This window comes from Mustela erminea, chromosome 8 (genome assembly GCF_009829155.1).
Source record: "Mustela erminea isolate mMusErm1 chromosome 8, mMusErm1.Pri, whole genome shotgun sequence".
Lineage (NCBI taxonomy): Eukaryota > Metazoa > Chordata > Mammalia > Carnivora > Mustelidae > Mustela > Mustela erminea.
In genome coordinates this window covers 95,615,871-95,640,712 of record NC_045621.1, presented here as the reverse complement: position 1 = coordinate 95,640,712, position 24,842 = coordinate 95,615,871, and the positions used below count along the sequence as shown (strand labels likewise).

The following is a 24,842-nucleotide window of genomic DNA, read 5'->3' as shown; positions in this document are numbered from 1 at the left end:
AGGGGCTCAGTCTGAAATTACCTCAGGCCACCACCTGGGGTGACACTAATCAGAGATTCAGAAACATCAAAATTCAGAATGTTAAGGGCAGCCATCACAATAGCATTGTCTTTTAATGCCTTTTTTTTTTCTTTTTAAAGATTTTATTTATTTATTTATCAGAGAGAGAGAGAGATCCCAAGTAGGTGGTGGGGTTGGAGGGGGGCAGGCTGCCGAGCAAAGAGCCCGATGCAGGGCTCAATCCCAGGACCCTGAGGTCATGACCTGAGCCGAAGGCAGAGGCTCAGCCCACTGAGCCACCCAGGTGCCCCCTGATTGTTATTTTAAATACATGGCTCACTTGATCCTTATCCTAAACCTCTGATGTAGTATTAGCTCCATTTTACATAGAAGGAAGCGCAGGGTCAGGGAGGCTAAGTGACTGGCCTGTGCTGGTCTCCTGGGCAAGAAGAAGCAAAGACAGGACCCCCGTCTCCATCAGCCTGCAGGTCCACATCCACATACCCTCCACCATGCCAAGCAGCTTCCTTAAAGCACTTCCTTCCATGTGATTCCGCGCATCCCATGACTCCCCTCCTTCCATACTAGTCCCGTGGCATCCTCCGTCGCTTCTTGGTTAACCTGCCTGCGGGGCTCTCAAGGGACAATGTGCACGGAGAACAGTAAGGGATGGAGGTAGCCAGAAAAGCCAGGGATGGGACCCGCTGGGCCCTGGACATCTTCACTAGGACAGCCCTGGCAACATCCCCTCGGAGCATGAGAACCCAGAAGGGCCAAACCTGAGAAGCTCAAGAACAGGACCATACACGCCCAAGAGTACCGGCAGCCGAGACAGCCCCAGACCAGGAGACACGAGGCTCTGCTGGCAGCCAGCTGACCACCCCGGGAAGATCACTCCAGCTTCAGAGCCCCCACATCCCGCCAAAAGGAGACACATACCACCTGTCCCTTCTTACCCAAACAGGTGTGGCAGGGGTGAAAAGAAGAAGAGGACCATGTTCTTCTCAAAGCAACCCACAGATATAAGGCAACCACTACACTTGAGGCATTGCCCATGCTCACCGACTTCTAGAACCACTGTTCACACAGAGTTTCTGAGAAGGCTCTTCTAGAACCAGATTCATTGATGATCCAATGCAATCACGTGCAGCCTGCGTGGAGCAGACTTACACCATTTAGTCATAAAGCCCTTGCAGCAGATGGTACAGATTCCGTGCTGGGGCCGGTCCCAGCTGGCCTGGCTTCTCCAGCACGACACCGATGGCCTGGTGACCCCGCCACAGCTCAGAGTCACTGTACTTTGTGGCTGAGAAATTTCAAACTGCAGAGATTTCGTATTCAAAGTATACACATCCTTGCAATGATTCTCACTCTGAAAAGGGTGCAGCTACCTTAAAAAGAAAGCCACCTGGAAACAGGCCCGGAGTTAAGAAAATGCTGCTTCTGACAAGCCCACAGTAAAAACAACCTGAGGGAAACCATACCTATGAAGGCAGCTCTGTGTCCACAGCGCGGCTATTATACATAACACTGCAGTAAGCAGAGGGGTGCGCATAGCCTTTTGGCTTCAGGTAAATACCCAGCCATGTGATTACTATTTTTAACTTTTTGAAGAACTTTCACGATGTTTTCCATAGTGGTTACACCAGCTTGCATTCCCGCCAGCAGTACATGAGGGTTCCTCCAAGTGTCCACCGACTGATAAATGGATAAAGAGGTTGTGGTGTGTATACAGTGGAATATTACTCAGCCATCAAAAAGAATGAAATCTTGCCATTTCCAATGACATGAATAGAGGTAGAGAGTATAATGCTAAGCAAAATACGTCCACCAAAGACAAATACTGTATGATTTCACTCGTGTGGAATTTAAAAAAACAAAACAAATGGACAAAGGAAAAGAGACAAAGCAAGAAACAGACTCTTAACTATAGACAACAAACTAATGGATACCGAGGGGAGGTGGCTGTGGGATGGGTAAAATAGGTCATGGGGAATAAGGCGCTCACTTGTGATGAGCGCCAGGTGACGTATGGAAGTGCTGAATCACTACATTTTACACCTGAAACTAATCTAACACTGTATGTTAATTACACTGAAATAATTTTTTTTAAAAAAAGGCATTTCCACAACTGAGGGCAAGGGCAAGGCTGTAACTTGGGACGGAAAATCATGCCATCCCGACCCTGAAGACCAGTCTCCCTGGTTTCAACCGCCACAGGCATACTTTATTTGACCTATATGAAATTGCCTACCCACTCCCAACCACGGTTTTCAAAAATGTTTAATGAGTTGCCAATTTATTTCACATTAAACAGAGGCTTCCAGTGGTTCTTGAAAACTTCGTTGAGAGCCCTGAGTCCACAGCCCTGCACAGCAACTCTGCCTGGCACCACTAGAGGGCGAGCCTCTCCTCCAGGCACAGGCTTGCCAACAGACAACTGCTGGCACTTGAGCTTCTCCTGCTTTCTGGACTGGCTTCTATGAACAGCTGATTACATCCGATCTAAATTACAGCCTAATTTAGACGTGGACAAACGCTGGTGCTGAAGGACCACAGGCCAGGGATTGGGGGTCTGGTGATGGCCCGTGGGCTCCCCCAAACTTCAAGAGCGGAGAGGGGGAAGCCAAAGACTCGGGATGGAAACACAGTCTGCAACCACTTGGCAGCCCTTACCGAGGCCCCCTGTGCCACTCAGCTGATCAGGCCTTCTCTCTGGAGACAGGAGCTCGCGTAACTTTGTTATCTTTCCATAATGCTGAAGACAGAAAACCAAACGATAAAACCATCTTAATCTTTTCTTTAGGGTTCTGAGGAGATGACCATAAATAAGTCTGATTCTTAAATCCCACACCAGGACTGATAAAAGATGCAGTGGGCATGAGTTCTCTAAGGACAGGGCCAGTCTGGGGGGATATCATGGAGCCCTTCACCCTCTCGAACCCCACGTGGGACAGGGCATCAGACATTTTCATCCTGGTATGGCATTTCAGTTGGTGAGTTTCTTCCTTTAGGGGCATTTGCACTGTAAGGTATGAGATTATTTACAGATAAAAATGGTTCCACCATCAGGAGAAAGGCAAGGAGGGCCCCTGCAAAAGACCATGAGCACAGCTGTCCTTCCTTATCACAGTAGCCCTGCTGCAAATTAATTTTTAATGCCAAATGAATGAACGTGTCAATGAGCCTGGTGCTGAAAATTCCCACCGATAAACATTTCTTAGAGTGGAGGCATATTTCCATCCCCTGTAAAACGCAATTACCTGACTGACATCTTAATTAATCATACTTACTGCTAAGATACAGGTTCTGACAGAATGGAACATAAGCTATCAAGTTTGATGGAGGAAAAGGATGGAAAAGTCTGAGATCCCAGGCCAGAGGGAGATCACAGTGAGGAGGGGAGGGCGAGGCATCGCAATCGTGAGACTAAGAACACAGAGTAGTAAACCGTACCGTTCCCCACCTCAGCTAGCTCTGCTTCCAACTCGGGCTGAAAGCCATGGGTGGGTATTCATCCTCCCTCGCTTTCACTGAGATATTAGAGAATAAGCCTCTGGCCAGCTGTGACGACAAATAATGAAGATCCTGGTGAGTTACTAAAGGACCAGCTCTGATCTCAATTTCAGTTGGGGGGTGGGGTGGCAACTTAAAGCAGCCACTTCCGAAGCTCTCCTAAATGCAGTATCAAGTCCCACTTCATTTTAATCTTCCCCAGGAACACACGCAATACCTCGCCCCAGGAAGGACTAACGTACATTTTTCTAAAAGTTAAATGAATGGTCTAAGAATTTAGGCCTGGCATAAGATGGTGCATGAAGTCAAACTCAAATCAAATCACATCCTAAAAGAAGAGCCCATATTTTTGCATTTAAATTGCTATGTAACTTGTATATAGAGAATCATCATAACGGCAGCATCTCCATTTTTTGGTAAGTCAGCTGCCTTCTATGAAGATAACCTGATAGGAGACATTAAATCCCTTCCCCACCCAACCCCCCGCCAGCATTCCTAAGAGGGAACAAAAGGAATCAGAGTGCAGGTAATAGCTCTCACCCAAAGAACAAAGCAGTCAAAGACATATTTTAATATGAAATTGTGCCCTCCAGTTTCCGCATCCAAATGCCAGTTCTGCCCCAGAAATCCAATGTGAATGGATTTATGCAAGGTGCAAAAGAGACTAATTATTATTATTACAATAATCATTGACTAGACAAAGAACAACAGATGCAAACAGCACGGATTGGATCACTCTGCTATATAAAAACACCCCATTTCTTTTCACATAGAAAACATCTTGCTTTAAAAATAGTCAAAACGCCTAAGGAGAGAGACACAGAACCCAGAACCTAGTACCACCTCAACTACGTGAAGTTTTTTCCTCTTGCCCAGGGCTTCACTCTGCCAAGTCATTCACACTCTTCAGTGAGTTCTTCTGGCCTCCTAAAATGCTGTTTGTTTTCTCTCCACTTGCCCAACCTGCTCCAGTGAATCCTTCGTAAGAGGTAACATGGGAGGCTAGTACGCCCAGGAAAAACTGTTAAGGAGAAAGGACCTTACCACTTCTGGCAGCAGCCTAGTTGAGAGGTCATGGATGGCTTTGACCACTATACATATGGATGACAGAAGGAATATCACCCCCAAGATGACACAGGCTCTGCAAAGAAACAAAACATTGAGACTCTTAACTGGGAGAAGTCTGCTCCGCTTGTTTACACAATAATGCAACCCAAAGTACTGGGACCCAACCGTAATTCACCCCATGCCCACCATGACCACCACCCCACCCCACCCCCCAATCTCAGAAGTGATACTGAATCATCTCTAGGATCCCAGGCCAAGTTATCAGCAAAACCAACCCCAAGGGAAAAGTGCTCATCATCCTACATGATCTCAGAGCATCCCATGAATGCTGACATGGGAAGAATTTCAAAGACAGTAAATCCATCCCTTTGGCCTGCCAACACAATATGCCAGTTCACCTCCAGCTGGAGGGTTCAGAGTTTAATAGCCAAGAGTGAAGGCTCTGGCCCGAGACATCCCAAGCTCTATCATTTAATATGCTTGATCTTGGTCAAAATACTGAACTTCTTTTAGCTTTCTCTGTCAAATGGAAATAATATTTCCCACCTGAAGATGAAAATGAGCATCCAAATAAATAAATAAGTAAGTAACCCATTGATGTGGGCCTAAACAAAGGAAAAGTCCATTCTGGATGTCTCTTCCCAATATGACATGATAGAAACCACTGTATTTTCCCAAAGACTGGAAGGAAGAATGATTTGGTAACAACAAAAGGTAGAGTGTTTATGCCAAGAGGAAGCAATTCTTTAAAAAGAAAGGAGAGGAGGGAAGGAAGAATGAGTTCAACAGAGATACCAGCACAGGAGACGGCAGGAGGAGAACGGGGTGGGGGTGTGGGGCAGGGGTTGGTAGGACATCTCGGGGAGCTCAGGATGGAGGAGCTTTCTCTGGCAAACCAGACGCAACAATGTGCAGGAGAAGCAAAGATGAAAAATGAAAGTAAATATGAGGAAATGATGATAGTAATACAGGAGTCAAAACACCAAATGAAAACCAAAATAGAGAAAAATGAATGACTACCATTAGCTCTAGATCATTCCTATCCCAACCTGATGTCCCCATCACTTGGCAGCCTCCTGAGCCCTTTTTTCTCTCACCTATCAAATCATTTTGCATTGTCCATCTTGGATTCCCTTCTCTGGGTAACAGAACAACCCAAAATTGCCCACATAACTTCAACGTAACACCTACTTAATTAGAATCCTAATGAGCCCATGGACACACATGCTCCCCCAAACCTCGAAGTCAGAAATAAATAAGGCTGCTTGGAGCCCAGTCATTAGGCTTCTAGTGTATACTCAATTGTAGGTTTTAGTCTTTCAAAAACAGACAGAAGGAAAGGATCATCACAGATTAGTGCATAACATAAAATATAGAGATTGTAAGAAAAATAATGAATGGGCTGGGAATCTTGAGCAAAAAAGGACCCGGACCCATGCACAATAATGAGTGATCTGCCATGACTACCGTACATCCCCAGAATGAGCCTGGGTTGGCTCAAGGAGGAGATAAGATAATTCAGGCAGTAAGTACTCACGAAGGCGGTGGCAGGAGGGAAGAACGCTGACATGAGGCACTAAGCCCTGGGGCTGGTAATCCCAGTCCTGGCAGAGCTATAGGGCAAAAGGGGCTGCAGCCAGGAGGGGCATCATGAGGGAATGAGGTCCATCTACTGGAGGCCCTTTAGTGATGACATAGTTGAGCAAAGTTGAAGAATCCTGGGGATCAGGGGATCAGTGCTCCCAAGACACTGGCCCCCAAGACCCTGCTGTGCCCAAGGGGAAGCAAGCTATGGGCCACTATGACCAGCACTTGAAATAACCATTCCAACCTGCACACTCTGGGGAGGGGGGGGTCCCATTTACAGAAAAAGAGCCTCAAGTCAGGATAGGCCTCCAATGTAAGTTGAGCTTTTCTCCATTGAAAAAATTCCTGAGCATTTGCCACAGACTCTAATACCCTCTTTCAGATAAAGTCAACCACCAACTCAGTGCTTCTCAACCCAGGGGCAAACTGCACTCACCCAGGGAGTTTTCTGAACAGTCGCCCAGGGACCACACCAATTTAACTGTATCAGAATCTCGGGGCTGTGAACCCAAGCATCTGCATTTGTGTCAAAGCTCCTAGGCAATTCGCAGAGGCACTGGGGTTGACAGTCCTGCACCTAGACCCAGCTGGGGCCCTGCCCTGAGGGAGCTTCACGGTGGCACAGGAAGCCCCAGCTCCCAGGACAGAAGGCAAGGCGGGAGAGGTCACCACAGCTGATGAGGAAGGAAGAGGTCTAAGGGTCCCTACGAGATGTGCAGTGTATTTTTTTACCAAGCAGTTTTCTCTCTCTGAGACACAGGTATGGCAGCCACCACTTGGGTGCTAGACTTTCTACAGACAATTTATACAACATCCTCTGGGAGCTTTCATCTCCATACTTCCCTGGGGCCGGGGAAAGAAACAAAACCAACAGTGAGGCTGCAGGAACCCATTTTTTCCAGATGACTACAGAAACACCACTATAATGCACCAAGAGTGGATCTGAATTTTGTTTACATTTCTTAAGGAGAAAAACGTAAAAGATGCAATGATCTCCTTACATACTATCTTGCTCATATATCTTGAAGGAAAATTACACTACAAATCCCTTAAGGGCAAGAACCCTAGTTTTCCATCTCAATATCTACAGGAGCACAAAGTAGATGCCCCATATGCATCTGGGGCTAACTGATTTGCTAACTGATTTTGCTAACTGATCAGTAATTACTGGATAATTTCTAAGTGTTCCCCCCATGGAGTTTAAGAGGGCACCAGCCACTTACCAATACAAGGGGAAGGACACTCCTAATACTTTAGCCAAAATGCCTATTGAATAGCCCACCTTATAAAACCACTCCAAAATGTAACCAAAATCAAAAGAAATTGATGCTTTGGTTTATTAAAGTTGAATTTTACACAAGTATAATCATATTTTCTTCAGCAACGTACCTGTGAATATGCTCAAAAATGTAAAGCCCTGTTTTCATCTTTTTTTAAATGTGCTGCAAATTCAAACACCATAGTCACCTTCCTTCACCACTGCTGGGAACTTGCATATCAAAGCTGCTCCCCCAGCCTAAACCGGCTATTATTAGCAGAGGGTGTGATGCTATTTTTTAACATTTTATTAATAATATATTGTGTTTACACAGCAGCTTTGTCCTCAGGCACTCAGAGATCTGCACAGCCCTGCATAAATGCCCTAGAGGCCACTCACCAGATCGCAGTTTCTGTTTTTCTGCTGTTTTTCAAGCTGGGAAGGAAAGAGGTGTGTTCCATAAACACAAATGGTCATAATGGGGACGTCAAGGATTAGGAGGCTTGTCCAAGGTCACCCAAGGAGTTTGGGGTCCACTTAGAAACACAACCCAATCTCTTGACTCCCTCCCAGCAGCCAGCCCCAGTCAACCACCTGGCCACTCAAAGACTCTTGGCACCCACATCGCACCCTCACACGGCCACCACCCTGGGACTGTGGTGGCCTCCAGGAGGCAGGCAAGATTTAGGTCAGAAGCCAACACTACAAATACTGCTTCTTTTAGGTCAGAAGCCAACACTACAAATACTGCTTCTTTTAGGTCAGAAGCCAACACTACAAATACTGCTTCTTTCTGTCACCGTGTGCTGCTTCCTAGTTTAGGAGGGAGCAGAAGGGGAAGCAATGGAGGATTGCTGCCCCACCAGCATGTCACGTGGACCTCACCAGGAGAGGCTGACCTGGCCAGGAAAGGGCAATGTGTCCATGGGCCTGACAGCACCAAGCAGCCAAGTCACTGGAATGAATGCAAATTCCTTCTCTCTCCTGCCCAAACCCCAGTGGAGAAAAACACTGAGTCAGAAAAAGGCAAATGCAATGCCTCCATCAACATAATCCCCCAAATGAACACCAACTGAAGTTGAATTGGAACTCCCACAAGACCACCAGTTGTCCAAGAGTGGTCCACAGAACAGCAGCATCAGCATTACCTGGGAACTTGTTAGAACAGCCGATTTTTGAGTCCACCCCAGATCTGCTGAATTAGAAACTCTGGGGATGGGGCCCAGTAATCTGTATTTTAATAAGCCCTTTCTGTGTTTCTGATGCACAGTCAAGACAGAGCCTAGAATAGTCTTCCCCAAGACACATTTAATATCTGAAAGACAACTAGTAAAATCCTGAGAAATGACTAAAGCCACTGGTCGTCTCTTTTTCTTCTGCTAAAGGCCATAGATTACTAATTGTGCACAACATTGCAATTATATGAATAACCTTGTAGTAAGCATTAATATTTTTTGCCAATGAAATTATAAGGGCAAAACCTACTGACAGATACTCTCTCACAACCAAAATGATGTCAGGTTGAAAATTTGGTCCCTTGTCAATTGTAGGTTTGGAGGTCTGTGATTCCCATTAATAAAGCCCGAGTCTATACCAGTTCTAAATTACTTTCTATCACATCCAAACAGCCAAACAGGAGAAGTTTTGTCTAGTCATCCCCTAATTTACAAAAGACCTAAAACACAGCAGCCCTGGTTAATTAATCAGTTCAGTCCACAGCTTAAAGTGCCAATGTTTTATTTATCATCTTTCATCCTGGTGCCCAAAGCACTTGTAATCTGGGCCATTGTTCAAATGTGAAGTAATGAAAAATAAAAGACAGGTGATGAGCATAAACATAGTACTTAGGGATGCACAGTCTCTGGTGTTATTTTATCCTAGCTAGATTCTCTCTCCCTTCATGTGCTCTGCCATTTTAAATAAAGCCCAAAAGTCCATTTGAAGGCAAGAAAAAGGGAAGGAGAAAGTGAGGAATGAGCCACGCCTCATTCTCTATACTGCCCACACCGAACAGTAATTCAAGACCACCATCTTCCCCCTCCCTTCATTCTCCTAAGCTCTAGACCCCACCTCCTTTCACACCCATATCCCCATCTCTCTTCTCTACCTTCATCCTCATCCATCTGCTACACAGTGAACAGGCTGTGGTGTGAATGGTTCCTCAGACCAGAGGTCTCCAGGAAAGCGGTCCATACATTCTCCATGGTAAGATCGTCCCTCACCTCAATGTGTAACCACCAACTCACATGTAACCACCTTCCTCAACAAATGGCCCTTGGTTTATATCTGTATGAATGTACAAGCTAAGACCCACCCAATTAAAATCTTACTTACACGGGACTGTTTTTCCTAGCTTCAATGGCAAAGACAAAAGTCAGCATGAGGAATTTATAAGAGAATTAGATTCTACAACAATGTAGTACAATAGAATTTTCTGTGATGATGGAGTGCTCTATTTCTCACTGTCCAGTATGGTGGCTACTGATTCTTCAAATGTAGCTAGAGCAACTGAAGAAATGGAATTTTCATTTTAATTACTTTCAATTAATTATAATTTAAATGGGCGCATGTAAATAGTTACATATCAGACGGTGGAGCACTCAAGGTTGTGCTGAAAATACAGATTCATCAGGGCATATGTACATAGGTATGTTGTCTCTATCTATCAGTACTCTGTACTCTCTATATAGTTTCTCAATAAGGAAAGAAAAATGAAGAAAGAGAGGAAGGGAAGATGGGGAGAGGGAAGGAGGAAGGAAGAGAGAGAAACCCAAAAGCTTCTCATCAGGATCAGGTAAATTTATGTGGCCTGGCAGCCTCTGCTGTTGCACAGCAGCACCATGCCTTTAGTATTCTCCGCTAACAAATGCATCACTTCCTTCCATGCAGTAAACCCCTCCCACTCCCTGGGTTCCCAAGCCAAGTCTCACTCTTGTTCTCATCTATTGTCAGCCAATCACAGCCACAGCTACAGCTCCACCAGGGGCAACTGCATTTTTTTTTAGAAGGGAATTTGTACTTCAGTCATTCACATTTTAAGGTCTACACGCCAAGCCTTGAAGTTAAGGAAAACATAATCTATTTGCAGTCTCCGGAGAGCACAAATGTAGGATGGAAACTTGAAAATCATCACAGGAAGTTATTACTTATGAATGTGAAAACGGGCAAGAAACAAAATGAACATAGTAACATGGTGAGATACAGCCTGAGGACAGAGTGGGAAGGAAAGAGGACTCTGCAGTGTGACATTTATTTTTTTTAATATTTTTTAAAAATATTCATTTGAGAGAGAGAACACATGAGTGAGGAGAGGGGCAGAGGGAAAGAGAGAAGCAGAGTCCCCACTCAGCAGGGAGCCTATTACAGGGGTTGATCCCAGGACCCTGAGATCATGACCTGAGCAGAAGGCAGATGCTTAACTGACTGAGCCACCCAGGCACCCCTGCAATGTGACATTTAAGCTAGGTCTAGAAGAATGGATAGGAATCATTAAGCAGAAAAAATGGAAGGCTAGGGAGGACACTCCATGCAGAGGGGACTTTGTGAGCAAAAGCATGAAGACCTAGCACTGTGGGGCCCTGCTTCAGTGAAAATGCAAAGCAGAGGTGCTACACATGGATATGTTCATGCTATTAAAGACAGATCACATGTTAGTCCACAAAACAAGTCTCAATAAATCTAGTAAATCTGGAGTCATATCACACATCTTTACTGACCAAAATGATATGAAACCAGAAATTAATTACAAGAATATAAGTGGAAAAAACACAACCACATGGAGGCTAAACATGCTATTAAGCAACCAATTGGTCAAGAAAGAAATCAAAAAGGAAATTAAAAAAAAAAAAAAACACCCAGATACAAATGGAATTAGAAACACAATGGTTCAAAATCTTTGGGACACAGCAAAAGCAGTTCTGAGAGGCAAGCATATGGCAATACAGACCTAACTCAAAAATTAAGAAAAATCTCAAATCACAAATAAACAATTGAATTTTATACCTAAAGGAACTAGAAAAGTCCATAGTTAGTAAAAAGAAGGAAATAATAAAGATCAGAATTGAAATAAATTAAATAAAATACAAAAAATGAAACTAAGAGCTGATCATTTGAAGAGATAAACAAACTTGATAAATCTTTAGCCAAATACATCAAGAAAAAAAAAAGACTTAAATAAAGTCATAAATGAAAGAGGAGAATTTACAACTTATACTACAGAGATACGAATAATTACAGACAATACTAAGAAAACTTATATGCCAACAAATGGGACAACCCAGAAGAAGTAAAGTCATAGAAACATACAATCTTACAAATCTGAATCATGAAGAAATAAGAAAACATGAACAGATTACTAGTAACAACACTGAAATAGTAATCAAAAATTCCCAAAAATCAAAGTCCAGAACCAGATGGCTTCCTAAGTGAATTTCACCAAACATTTAAAGAAGAGTTAATACCCTTGGACACCTGAAACTAGAACATTGTATGGTAACAATACTGAAATTAAAAAACTGAGTAAAATTTTTAAAAGGATGAGGAAAAGAGGCTTTGGAAAAGCAGGAGGGAAAAAGGAACTAATAACCATTCTTCTCCAACCATTCCAAAAAATAGAAGAAGAAGGAATGCTTTCAAATTCACTCCATAAGATCAGCATTACCCTGGTAACAAAACCAAAGACACTACCGAAAACAAAACAAAATGTTATAGGCCAACATCTCTGAGGAATATAAATGCAAAAATCCTCAACAACATATCAGCAAACTGAATTCAGCAATGCATTAAAAGGATCATTCTTCATGATCAAGTGAGATTTATTCCAGGAATGCAAGAGCAGTTCAATATGCACAAATCAATAGTATGACAGACCACATTAACAAAGTTAGGGTAAAAATCATATCATCATCTCAGTAGATGGAGAAAAAGTATTTGACAAGATTCAATATCCATTCAGGATAAAAACACTCAATAAAGTGGATTTAGAGGGAACATATGATAAGGGCCACATACGACAGACCTATAGCCAACATACTCAATGGTGAAATGCTGAAAACGTTTCCTCTAAGATCAGAAACAAGACAAGGATGTCTACTCTTACCACTTTTATTCAACATAGTACTAGAAGCTGTATCCATAGCAATCAGACAAGAAAAAGAAAAGGCATCCCAATTGGTACAAAAGAGGAAACTGTCATTAACTGCACATGATACTATATAGAGAAATCCTACAGACTCTACAAAAACAAACAAAAAAACCCTCTTAGAAATAATAAATTAATTCATTAGAGTTGCAAGATACAAAATTAATAAATAAATCTGTTGTGTTTCTATACACTCATAATGCAATGGCAGAATGAGAAATTAAGAAAAACAATCCCATTTACAATTAAATAAAAAAAAATAAAATATCTAGGAATAAATTTGACCAAAGATGTGAAAGATACATATTTTGAGAATCATAAGACAATGATGAAAGAAACTGAAAACAACGTAAATAATGTAACAACAACATAAATAAACCATGCTCATGAACTGGAAGACTATTGTTAAAATAGCCACACTACTCAAAGCAATCTACAGAGTTAATGCAATCCCCATCAAAATGCTAACAGCATTTTTCAAAGAGCAAAAAAAAAAAAAAAAAAAAATACTCCTATAAACTGTATGGAACCACACATACCTCAAATAGCCAAAATAATCTTTAAAAAGGAGACTGAGTTAAAGGCATCATGATCTCAGATTTCAAAATGAACTACAAAACTGTAACAATCAAAAGAGCATGGTACTGGCACAAAATCAGACACACAGATCAATGGAACAGAATATAGAACCTAAAAATAAACCCAAGCTTGAATGGTCAATTAACATACAACAAAGAAGGCAAGGATATAAAATGGGGAAAGAAAGTCTCTTCAGTAAATGGTTTTGGGAAACCTGGATGGCTACATGCAAAAGAATGAAACTGGACCATTTCTTACATCATACACAAAAACAAACTCAAAATGAATTAAAGACCTAAATGTAAGACCTGAAACCATAAAGCCACTTAAAAGAAAACACAAGCAGTAAATTGCTAAACATCAGCCTTAGCAATATTTCTCTGGATCTGCCTCCTCAAGCAGGGGAAACTAAAGCAAAAATAAATAATTGGGACTACATCCAACTCAAACCTTTTGCACAGTGAAGGAAAACATCAACAAAAGGGTAACATATTGAATGGGAGGAGGTATTTGCAATGATATATCCAATAAGGGGTTAATATTCAAAATATACAAAGAACTTATAGAACTCAACACTAAAACAAAAATAAAAACAAAACACACCATACTCCAATTAAAAATGGGCAGATGACCTGAACAGACATTTTCCAAAGAAGACATCCAGATGGCCAATAGACACATGAAAAGATGCTCAATATCACTCATCACCAGGGAAATGCAAATCAAAACCACAGTGAGAATATCCCCTCATACCTGTCAGAATGGCTAATATCAAAGAGACAAGCAAAAACAAGAGTTGGTGAGGATATGGAGAAAAGAGAACCCTCCTACACTGTTGGTGGGAACGCAAGCTGGTGCAGCCACTGTGGAAAATGATATGGAGGTTCCTCAAAAAGTTAAAAATAGAGATATCATATGATCTAGTAATTCTACTTCTATTTACCCAGAGAAAATAAAAACACTAATTTAAAAGATATATGTACCCCTATGTTTACTGCAGCATTATTTACAATACCTAACATATGGAAGCAATTTAAAGACCCATCAACAGATGAATAAGTAAAATGTACTACACACACACACAGACACACACACACACACAGTGGAATATTATTCAGCCATAAAAAAGGAATGAAATCTTGCAATTCACCTAACTTGGGACAGACCTAGAGAGTATAATGCTAGGTGAAATGGATCAGTCAGAGAAAGACAAACACCATATGCTTTCACATCCATGTAGAATCTCAAGACAAAAAAAGCAGAAACAGACCACTCAATACAGAGAACTAGTAGTTACCATGAGGGGAGGGAATGGATGAAATAGGCAAAGGAGATTAAGAGATACAAACTTCCCAATATAAAGTCAGTCAGTCACGGAGATGGAAAGTACAGCACAGGGCATACAGTCAGTAATACTGTAATAACACTGCATGGTGACAGATGGTAACCACACTTATCATGGTGAGCATTTTGTAGCATCTATAATTGTCAAATTACCGCATTGTATGCTTAAAACTAATATTGTATGTCAACAGTACTTCAATTTTTTAAAAATTTTCAATTAAAAAAAAAAGGAGGGGAGAGGATATTCCCGGAGCATTTGGCCTAAGGAGAGCAGCAATGTAAGTGCCATGTGAAGAATGTCCCTCTGTGTCCTGAAAGTGCCCCAAGATGGCAGGTGCAAAACCAAGGCTCTTAGATGGTGCATGGCCCAGAGTGTTGTATTTAATAGGTACATATTTCAACACACAGTAGGGAAAAACCCAATTATCACCCCAAGCCTTCAAAGATATTATTCGTTAGGGGAAAATTAAGATTACATTTAGGTAAAAATTCAGTAGATAACAGCATAGGTGATACGCAGATAGGGCGAAGGTCATTAAGGTGAAATACATTTCTGAGCGACGACAGGAAGTCACTGGAGGAGTTTACGCAAGGAAGGCGCACAGCGTCATCTGGGCTTCACAAAGACCCTCTGACTGTGGGTGGGTTTGACAGGAGTGAAGGGAAACAAAGTAGAGGCAGAGGATCAGCTGGGAGACAACGCTGGTGGCCAAGAAAACAAAGTGATGACTCCCCATACACAGACCAGGACAGCTGAGAGGGATCGCCAGGCAAAGACAGGGGCCTAACTGATGGCACTCGGAAACCAACTGGACCCGGACAGTGGGGAAGGACACAAGGACAACCCTGATTCTGAGACTGGCCGAAAGAGGAGAGGGAAGTACGCGTTTCTGAGTAGGTAGTGTGAGGCTGGAGTGGGGGCCGGCAGGGGGTCTCCTGGGGACTCGCTAGGCTTGAGGAGGAATGCCCAGACAGCCAGATACCCTGTGCCTCACCAGAGAGGCAGCTCCTGAGCCCGGCCTCCCGAAGCCATTCTCTTGGAGCCCCCACACCTCATACTGTTGTTTCTGGGGTGTGGAGAGGTGGAAGGAGAGACAGGAACAGAAAGCAGCTGCCCTAATAGTTGCCAAACCCTACCCAGTATCCCTGCTTCCAACAGACACTGCACGGGGACTGCGTGCTGAAAATCACGACCCAGGCTCTTTCAACCCATCAACCAAGACCAATCAACACCTATTATAGTCTAGTGCAAGGATTCAGCAGCAAACAAGAAAGTGAGTAATTCCTTGCTCTCACAGAGCTTACACAGCAAGAGTCAGACAATAAGAAGGTGAGCAAAATAAGCCCGGGATGCAGAGACCAGCACAAAGGAAGAGAATGACGAGTGTTATTCTATATACAGTAGTCACGCTTCACTCTGATGATAGGACATCTGACCAAAGACCTAGAAGAAAGGACAGTGAGCTGTGCAGCTACGTGGGAAGAGCACTGTGGACGGAGAGAACAGAGGGCAGAGGCTCCCATGCAGGAGGGAACCGGGCTTCTTCAGCGAAGAGCGATGAGGCCAGCATGGCTGGAATACAGCATCCATGCAGGGCCTCAAGGTCATACCCAGGTCTGGAGCCTTTTCTCTGAGTGGGACAGGAAATCAACAAAGGATTCATCAAAGAAATGACCTAAATAGGACGGCGATGGCCATGCTGTTGCTAACAGGCCAATAGAAGCAAGGAGACCAAAGGGAAGGTAACTCCACAATGAACCTCAGAAGAGATGATGCTAGCAGAGGGCAGAAGTGGAGGTGAGGAGGGGCTGGTTTCCACCAGTTCCTGGGAGATCCAAAGCAGCTCTGCTGCTGTTTCATGATTTTCACCTGAGTGAAATAAGCAAGTGGACTGGTGGGTCTTAGAAAGATTAAGGGTTTTCAGGGCGAGCCTCTGTTTCTCAAGAGAAAAAGAACGTTCAGAATCACTACTTAGGCAAACTGGTTATTCAAAGTGAGCCATGTAAGAATTTTCCATGTCAGATCAATTATCAATTTCAACTTTTTCTTAAATATTTACTCAATGTATAACTATTTGTCTATGCACAGAACATGATAACAGCCTCTACAGTAAACACAGGAGAAAGAGAGGCTTGCTTTTCCCTTCATACCCCATCACGCTTTCTGTGTATTTTTTAAACAATGTGCAAGTACCACCTATTAGAATAAGCACTATGTCAATCTTGAGACTGAGGGAGCTGTTTCCTGAGGGTTTACCAAGTGCCCAAAAGCCTGCTATGCACTAGACAGAATGACAAGATACTCCTTTTCCTCAAAGAGTAGAGAAAGGTGGCATTTAAATCACACAGGAATCTTCTAGAGGAGATTTGAGGTGACTTTGAAAGAACCGAAAGAGGCTGGCTTGGTAAGCAGGAGTAACGAGTATATTCCAGGAAAAGGGAAAGTATGTGCAAAAGTCATATCAGAATTCACTTGGTCAGCACATTTTCATTACAAACCCATTTTGTGCCAGGCACTGTTCTAGGGAGCAAAATCATGTAGAACATGGGGTGAGAAGCTGCCAGCTGGAGGCAAAAGCAAGGCTCTGAGGCAGAGACTGCTTGAGTGATCCAAGAACATCATGTCAGCCAATGGGCTGAAGAGTAAGGAAGAGGGCAAGTGGTAGAGGTAAGGTCAGAGGATAAGGGTCATGAAAGCTCTCAGAGCCAATGAAAGGATTTAGGGTTTGGGGTTTTTTTTTTTTTAAGATTTTATTTATTTGAAAGAGAGAGTGAGAGAGAGCATGAGAGGGGAGAAGCATGCTCCCCATGGAGTTGGGAGCCCCTTGAGGGACTCGATCCTGGGACTCCAGGATCATGACCTGAGCCGAAGGCAGCTGCTTAACCAACCGAGCCACCCAGGTGCCCAGGATTTAGGGTTTTAAGAAGATAGGAAGCCCTGGGAGGCTCTGACTTGGGGATGCCGTGATGTTACATGTTCTAACAGGATCACTCATGCCTGGCTAAGACAACCAGGGAGAGCAGTTGAAGGTCGTGCAGTGACACAGGTGAGAGTGACAACTGATGGGTCCCGGACCAGGACCGCAGCATGGAAGGGGTGAGCCATGGGACATACTCTGATTTCAAGTTTTGGTCTGGTCAGGGATACACTTTGAAGGTACCATTGATAAGTTTTAATCAGATACAGTTTGAAGTAAACAAGACTCAGTAATTCAAGGTTTGTGACGTATAAAAAATGAAGGAAGAAGATGCCATTTCCTGAGCTAGGGAAGACCACAAGAGATGCAGGTTTCTTTGCGAGGTGGCAGGGGGGATCAGGGGTTCAGTTTGGGACATGCTAAGTTTAGAATGTCTGCTAGGCATCCAAATGGAGGTGCTGAGAAGGCAGTTGGAGATAAAAAGTTTAGTTTCAGAGAAAAGTTCCAAGTGCGGACATAAACTGGAGTCATCAGCACACACTGTATTTATATCCTTGAAAGTGGACGAGATCAGTTTTTCAAGAATCCCAAGTGCCTGATTAAGGCTGGAGTTAATGATCCATGAAGGGTCCTAGCCAGGTAGCTGGGAAGGGAGGAGGGTAAGGGTCAACACTGAAGAACCTCACATACCAAGCCAAGGTGTAGACCCTATCTTCAGAAAACCATGCAGAGCCCATGACTGCTTTGAAAATGGTGGAGTAAGAGGATTAGACTTGCATTTTCAATAGCTGACTTGGGCAGTCCCATTATGAACATCTGCTGGGGCAGCTTGACACTGCACGCATTCTCCTTTTAGTGGTAGCGGGCCTCAATCCTCCATTCCAACCCCACTGTCCTCAAGGGGAGAATTGACAGTAAATGCACCCCGCCCTTGAACCGAGTCACCCAGCCCAAGCTTGGGCTAATCAGATGGTCTTCCACTGGACTTTGGATCCATGATAAATGATAAGAACCAAAAACAGAGATGCTTCATCCCACCGTAGAAATGACTGGAGGTCAAGCTCAGCTGGGACTCCACCTGAGTGGTTAACCAACACCCCCTCACCCCAGGTAGTCAGGCTTCCCACAGAGCAGCTGACTCCCCTAGAGCAAGTGTTCCCTGAGAATCAGGCAGAAGCTGCCAGGGCTTCCTTGGAAGTCATGCAGCATCTTTCCAGAGCACTCTGTTGGTTACAAGTGGCCTCCTGAAACTAAAGGGAGGGGAGAGAGATGCCACCTCTTGATGGGAAAAATGACAGGAGAATATTGGGGAAGGCCACATACTAGGTTAGTAAATCCTTTGTTTCTGGAGACTTCCTTGCACAGGGGTCAAGATAGCTCATGCCGAGAGCCAGGTTCTGCACAGCAGGAGACAAGGGGATGGAAGTCAGAAGAAATGAATGAGGTCAATTCCCAGTAGGCCCATGATAGCTTGTATCATTGTTCTCAAAAACTTGATCCTACACGTTCCTTCTCTTCCATGAGCCTCTCAACACCTCTGTGTAGGGGAAGTGTGCATCCCACCCACTGGCAGGCCTGGACATGGTGCTCACTTTAGCCAAGAGAATGTGAGTAGAGGTGCCCTACACCACATACGGCACTCCTGAGCAAGAGCTCTGCACGATTGGCTCGGCCCTGTTCCATCCTGTGAAATAAGCAGGGCAATGCTCAGGGAGGCGCTCTTTCCCCAGCCCAAGACCTAGAAAAAGGACTCCTGTGGAGCAGAGCTACCATCAGACCTTGGCTTAAGTGGGAAATGACTGAGAAATTAGTATTTGTGCTTTAAGTCACTGAGATCTGGAGGGTGTTTGTTATTGCAACAAACCTGACAGACCTAAGCAAGATTCTTGAAAGAGAAAAGTCTGATGTGTTAGCAGCAGGGCACCTGAGTGGCTCAGTCAGTTAAGTGTCTCACTCTTGATTCCAGCTCAGGTCATGATCTCAGGGGCATGGGATCAAGTCCACATAGGGCTCTGTGCTCAGCGGGGAGTCTGCTTGAGAGTCTCTCTCCCTCAGTCCCTCCCCCCCGCCTCCTCAAGAAATAAATAAATATTTAAAAGAAAAAAAAAAACAATCTCCAAAAAGCAGCACCTAGACCTGGAGCAGGTGGCTGGCTGTTAAGAATCATGACAGAATAAACGGTTGGAGAGCTTTATTGCTGCAGACAGGAATCCACTCAAGGTTTAGCCCACTCTGAAAAGCAGGCCATCCACCATCACAGATACGTCCAGAAACCCATTTCTTTTTTTTTTTTTTTTTAAGATTTTATTTATTTATTTATTTGACAAACAGATCATAAGCAGGCAGAGAGGCAGTCAGAGAGAGAGGGGGAAGCAGGCTCCCTGCTGAGCAGAGAGCCCATGCGGGGCTTGATCCCAGGACCCTGGGATCATGACCTGAGCCGAAGGCAGAGGCTTAACCCACTGAGCCACTCAGGAGCCCCCAGAAACCCATTTCTGAATGAACACTCTCACTGAATCCACAAACACACATATACAAGGCTGGAAGCCCCCGATGACCCCTGGAACTCCCACCCGGAGCAGAGGCAGAGGGCCCCAACCCTACTCTTCCGTCTCTGTGGGAAGTGACACCTACAGGACACATGCTTATCAGCCCGATGCGGTCAAATGAATCTTTTATTTCTTTTCATCCCTCAAAAATACTCTCTCATTTCCTCAGTAACATATTCTCCAGTGTTGCTAGCCTACTTGATTATGGTATTTAAAGCAATTGGCTTAAACCATGCATTCCCTTTGATCCACTCCTGGGAATCTATCCCTAAAGGACTAGCCTTCTGCAGAAGAATGTTCATAGCAGCATTATTTATATTTAAAAGTGCTGAAGTTCAATGTGCCACAAGAGGTCCAGAGAAATAGCTATGAGACATCAGTTCAGTAGGCTGTTAAGTGCCATGTAAGAGACTTTTGTCAATAAGAAAAAGGGTCCAGGGGCACCTGGGTGGCTCAGTGGTTAAGCCTCTGCCTTCGGCTCAGGTCATGATCTCAGGATCCTGGAATCGAGTCCCGCATCGGGCTCCCTGCTTAGCAGGGAGCCTGCTTCCCCCTCTCCCTCTGCTGCTACCCCCACTTGTGCTCTCTCTCCTTCTCTCACTCTCTGCCAGATAAATAAATTCTTTAAAAAAAAAAAAAGAAAAGAAAAAGGGTCCAAATGATAAAATAGTAACAGAAACAGCAGGATAGAAAATCTTACGTATAGAGATTAGAAATACATAATACAAATTAATCCAATCTAGACCGGAGGAATATTTGGGGCAGAAAATATGCTAAAGAGTAACAACTGTGAGAAGATGGGACTTTCTCCCCTTTTACTTTTCTGTGCACTGTACTTTTATAATGAAAAGAAAGTTTCTAAAAATGCCTTCTCCAGCTACGTCATGCTTAACATTTGCTTTTATTGTATCCTGGTGAAGATGACAAATGCTGCTCTCTACCAAGTCTCCAGCTTGGTGCAAATTCATCAGGTTTTAACTAGGCGTCTCCTCTGGGTCCTGCACCATGAGGGGACGTAGGTCAATCCTCTGCTCTTGGCGGGGGCTTACGACACTGTTGCTGAGACAATGTAGTACGCTTCTACCCCCACTCAACTGTGCATGTCTCCTTCTCCAAGACACAGAATTTTTCAATTATAAGTAAGATAGGAGTGGTAAAAACATTTTTAAAAATACGACTTCCCTCCCAAAATTGTGAACATAAATAAGATGATGGATAAAATGCTGCATGTCCGTTAAGATGATACTGAACATAAGTAAAATGCTGAAGATAATGTTTTTAGTTTGATTCTGTAGCACTTTCTTCCATAGCTGGGACTTCTGGTAAAACCCACTATTTAGCACACCCTGTCTGAAGCTGAATCTTAGGGCCAAGTTCTATGGATGCGAATGATCTGGGCAAACACCCCCTGGCATGTGGGCAAGAGTTTGTGACTTTCAGAGAACTCTCTGGACCTTGTGGGCTTCTCCTCAATGCTGCCTCTGACAAGTTACAAGTGCTGAGAGAGAGGGATTCTGGGAGAGAGTGGAAGAAGGCCTTGGAAAAGTCCACAGCCTGACCAGGATTGTAAAGAATGTTGATAGTTGAGTTGGGACTCAAATCCAGATCTGAGCCTTGAAACATAGACAAGCTGGAACTTTCCTTAGGTGGGTGTTCTGTCCATTTTTCACACACACACAAATGTTGCACAGTTTTATGTCCAGAACGTTTTAACTTAAACAGTAGTATTGTTGGAGTCATGGAGTTGGGGGTGGGGCTCAGTAGTCCTGGGTTCTAGATCTATCTTTGCCACTAATTTAGGGAAAAATACAAAAATAGTAAAACCTCTCTAGAGTTCAGTGTCCATATTAGAAAGTTAGCAACTTCGACTTAAGTACTAAGGTCCTGACATTCTAAAAATCTAGTCTAAAGGTAGCAGTGGGAATTCTGGCTCACTAAAGATTTTTATTTTATTTTATTTCTAATTTTTTTTTTTTAATTTGAAAGACAGAGATCACAAATAGGCAGAGAGGCAGGCAGAGAAGGGGGGTAAGCAGGCTCCCAGATGAGCAGAGAGCCCGATGTGAGGCTCAATCCCAGGACCCTGGGATCATGACCTGAGCTGAAGGCAGAGGCTTTAACCCACTGAGCCACCCAGGCACCCCAAAATTTTTATTTTAAATCAATCGGGTTGAGACACAGATTTACTTGTATAACTAAAATGTAAGTGAACAGTAGGTATTACTTACCTACTAGCAAGTTAGGAGAAAAAAAATACAAGTTTCACACTGAGCAATGTGTGAATTATGGACTTCCTTTCATATATTACTCCAGAACTGTCCGATGCCCCCCCCCCAAAAAAAAACACCATGTTTTTGGCTGAATCTTACTTATTTCTGCAACTTCTTTGTGACCTATACACTCTACTATTTTGAAGGGCTGACATTTCTCAGAGTAAGAGAGAAAAAAATAGATAATACAAAAAGAGAGTATTTTAGAAGAAAATGTTACTCATTCACTGAGTTGGGGCACTGGTTTTCTAAACAGAAAAATGATTTTTAAATTATTTGAATATTAAAATACTACAGCCTCACTCTATTATAACTTGGGAAAAGCACATTAACGATTAATCCTAAAGCCCTCACCCGAAGGTGCCATTTCTTAAAAATTCTGAAACATGGAGCTACACTGCTATCTCATTAGATTCACAAAACGTGAAGGCTTCCCTTTAATATACAGATCTGCACTTACATGGGCCACTGATTTGGTCCCTAAATCAGTAGTGCAAGCTGAAAACATCACCCACCCCACCGCCATAAGAGACAAGCACCAGTGTTTACACACCCGTTATCATCCCGCCTAGCGTAGGAATGGAGAAATCAAGCACCCTAAATATAACGGGCCATAGTGCTGAGTAAGTACAAGGACAACCCAAAGTAAACACAGGGTGGGAATGCCTGGAATACTGAAAGGTCTAGGAGATGCCGCGGATGGTCTGGAAGCCACCCTCCATCCCCTGGGCCAGCTCAGGCTACAGCTGCTGGCCCAGGGAATGGCTCCGTGCTCTCCGACAGGGTCCCAGCCCGGGGTGGCACGTGCTACACTTCTCAGAGGATGGTGGCATCCAGCGCCCACCACAGAAGCAGCCACAAGACCCCATCTTCACTGGCTTTTCCTTCCTGCCAGTCTACTCCCCCCTCCCCCTCCACCCTTCCCTCTCCAGCTCTGCTCCCTGGGATCATTCCTAGAATCGATGCTGCATCAACCACCTGCACCCAGGTTCTCAGAGAGAACGTGGAAGATGTACTCGGAGTCTGACCACCCACATCCACAGGAGCAAACCGGATGTGGATCCCGGACAGCAGTGTCAACACTCTCCCATTTTTGCAGAGGAAATCTGCCCAGGGCCCTCAGAACTGGGCCACTCTTCCAGACTCAAATGTCCAACCAATTGGGCACAACTTTTCAAGGAATTTATCATTCCCTATAATCCTCTAAGCAACTCCCAGATCTAAAAGCAAGGCTGCGAGTACACCAAAGTCAATACAAAGGAGAATTTCCCCCTCCGAGTCATTGCATATCTGCCTCTGAAAGCCACTGCCTTCCCCCTCCACTGGCCACAGTCTGGAAGATCTGGTGTGGCTCCCGACTCCAATCAGCACAGAAAACAGCTGCGTCTCTGTGCGGGCAAGGAGGCAGAAACAGGACGGAGACAGAGTCGGGAGCTTCCCCCAGCCAGGTGAGCACAGAGTCCGGCCACTAGCCCCTCCTGATGGCTGGCACTGTCCTGAAGGGCAGGGACGACCTGAGGGCCCAGTCATCTGGAAAAGCTCGATCGGAAAGGCGGAAAAGGAGAGCGACATAAGCAATCTCTAAAACACAGGAACGTCCACCACACCGGGGCAACTAGAGCGAGAAGCAGGGGTGTGGAACCATGTGCCGAATGGCATTCAGGGCCGCGTTTTAGCACCATGTAGAGGTAAAGACGGTTCACATGACAGTCCCACCCTCAACATACTCATGTGAAAGGCCAACTCTCATGCCAGTGTAAAGAGCAGTAGCAGAGGGAAAAAACCTTGTCATGATTTATTCAACTACTACCTTAGAAAAGGAAGGAAGGGACCATTTTTTTTTAAGATTCTATTTTCAAGTAATCTCTACACCCAATATGGGGCTCACAGTTACAACCCCAAGATCGAGAGTCACATGCTCCACCAACTAAGTCCAGGTGCCTTGGGTGGGACGATTTTGATAAGACAGCCTATCACTCTGTAGTTAACAGAGCCACACATTCCCCCCAAAAGAGAATCAAATCAATGTCTTAAAAATGACCGAATTTTTAGTTTCATTAGTTGAGGACGTGGGCCGCTCTCACCAGGACTGATTATATCTGTCTTCTGTGAAATCCAGCATAATACCCTGAGTGCCAGCAGCGCCCGTGAGGGACCCGCTGAGCCCCCTGCCCGGACGGAGGCAGAAGAGCAGGGCTCCAAGCGTGGGCTCCCGAATGGGCATCTGGTTACTCTTCAGTGTCAGCACTTACTGGCAGTTTATGACCTCGGGAGAGCTACTTTACCTCTGTCTGCCTCATTTCTACTGTGTGATGGGACAGCAGTACCAATGTTGTGAGTTAATTCATGTACAGAGCTTATAAGCACAGTGCCAGGCACAGAGTTTAAAAAACCCTAAGTGAGTCATTTTGGATGATGCAAAAAATGTAACTGATCCAAATGCAAACTCCTCTCCTGTTCTTGGCTCACAGTCCCACGTCTCTGTGTTGGGGGCCCACAGTTCACCCCCTGAAGTCCAAAACAGCTCCTCATCTACCACCTCACTCTCCCATTACCAACCCTATGGCCCAGTAATGGCAGAGAGTAAGCTTACCTTCAGAATCAAATTGTAAT

The 24,842-nt window shown here is 44.2% G+C and overlaps 1 protein-coding gene across 1 annotated transcript in view; it reads right to left on the bottom strand.

Moving 5' to 3' along the window:
* TMEM163 (transmembrane protein 163) overlaps window positions 1–24,842 on the bottom strand; it is a 224,187-nt gene that overhangs the window by 36,296 nt on the left and 163,049 nt on the right. Inside the window, exon 5 of the mRNA XM_032354089.1 lies at window positions 4,561–4,657. Coding sequence (XP_032209980.1) covers window positions 4,561–4,657 — 97 coding nt within the window. The remainder of the gene's footprint in view (window positions 1–4,560; window positions 4,658–24,842) is intronic.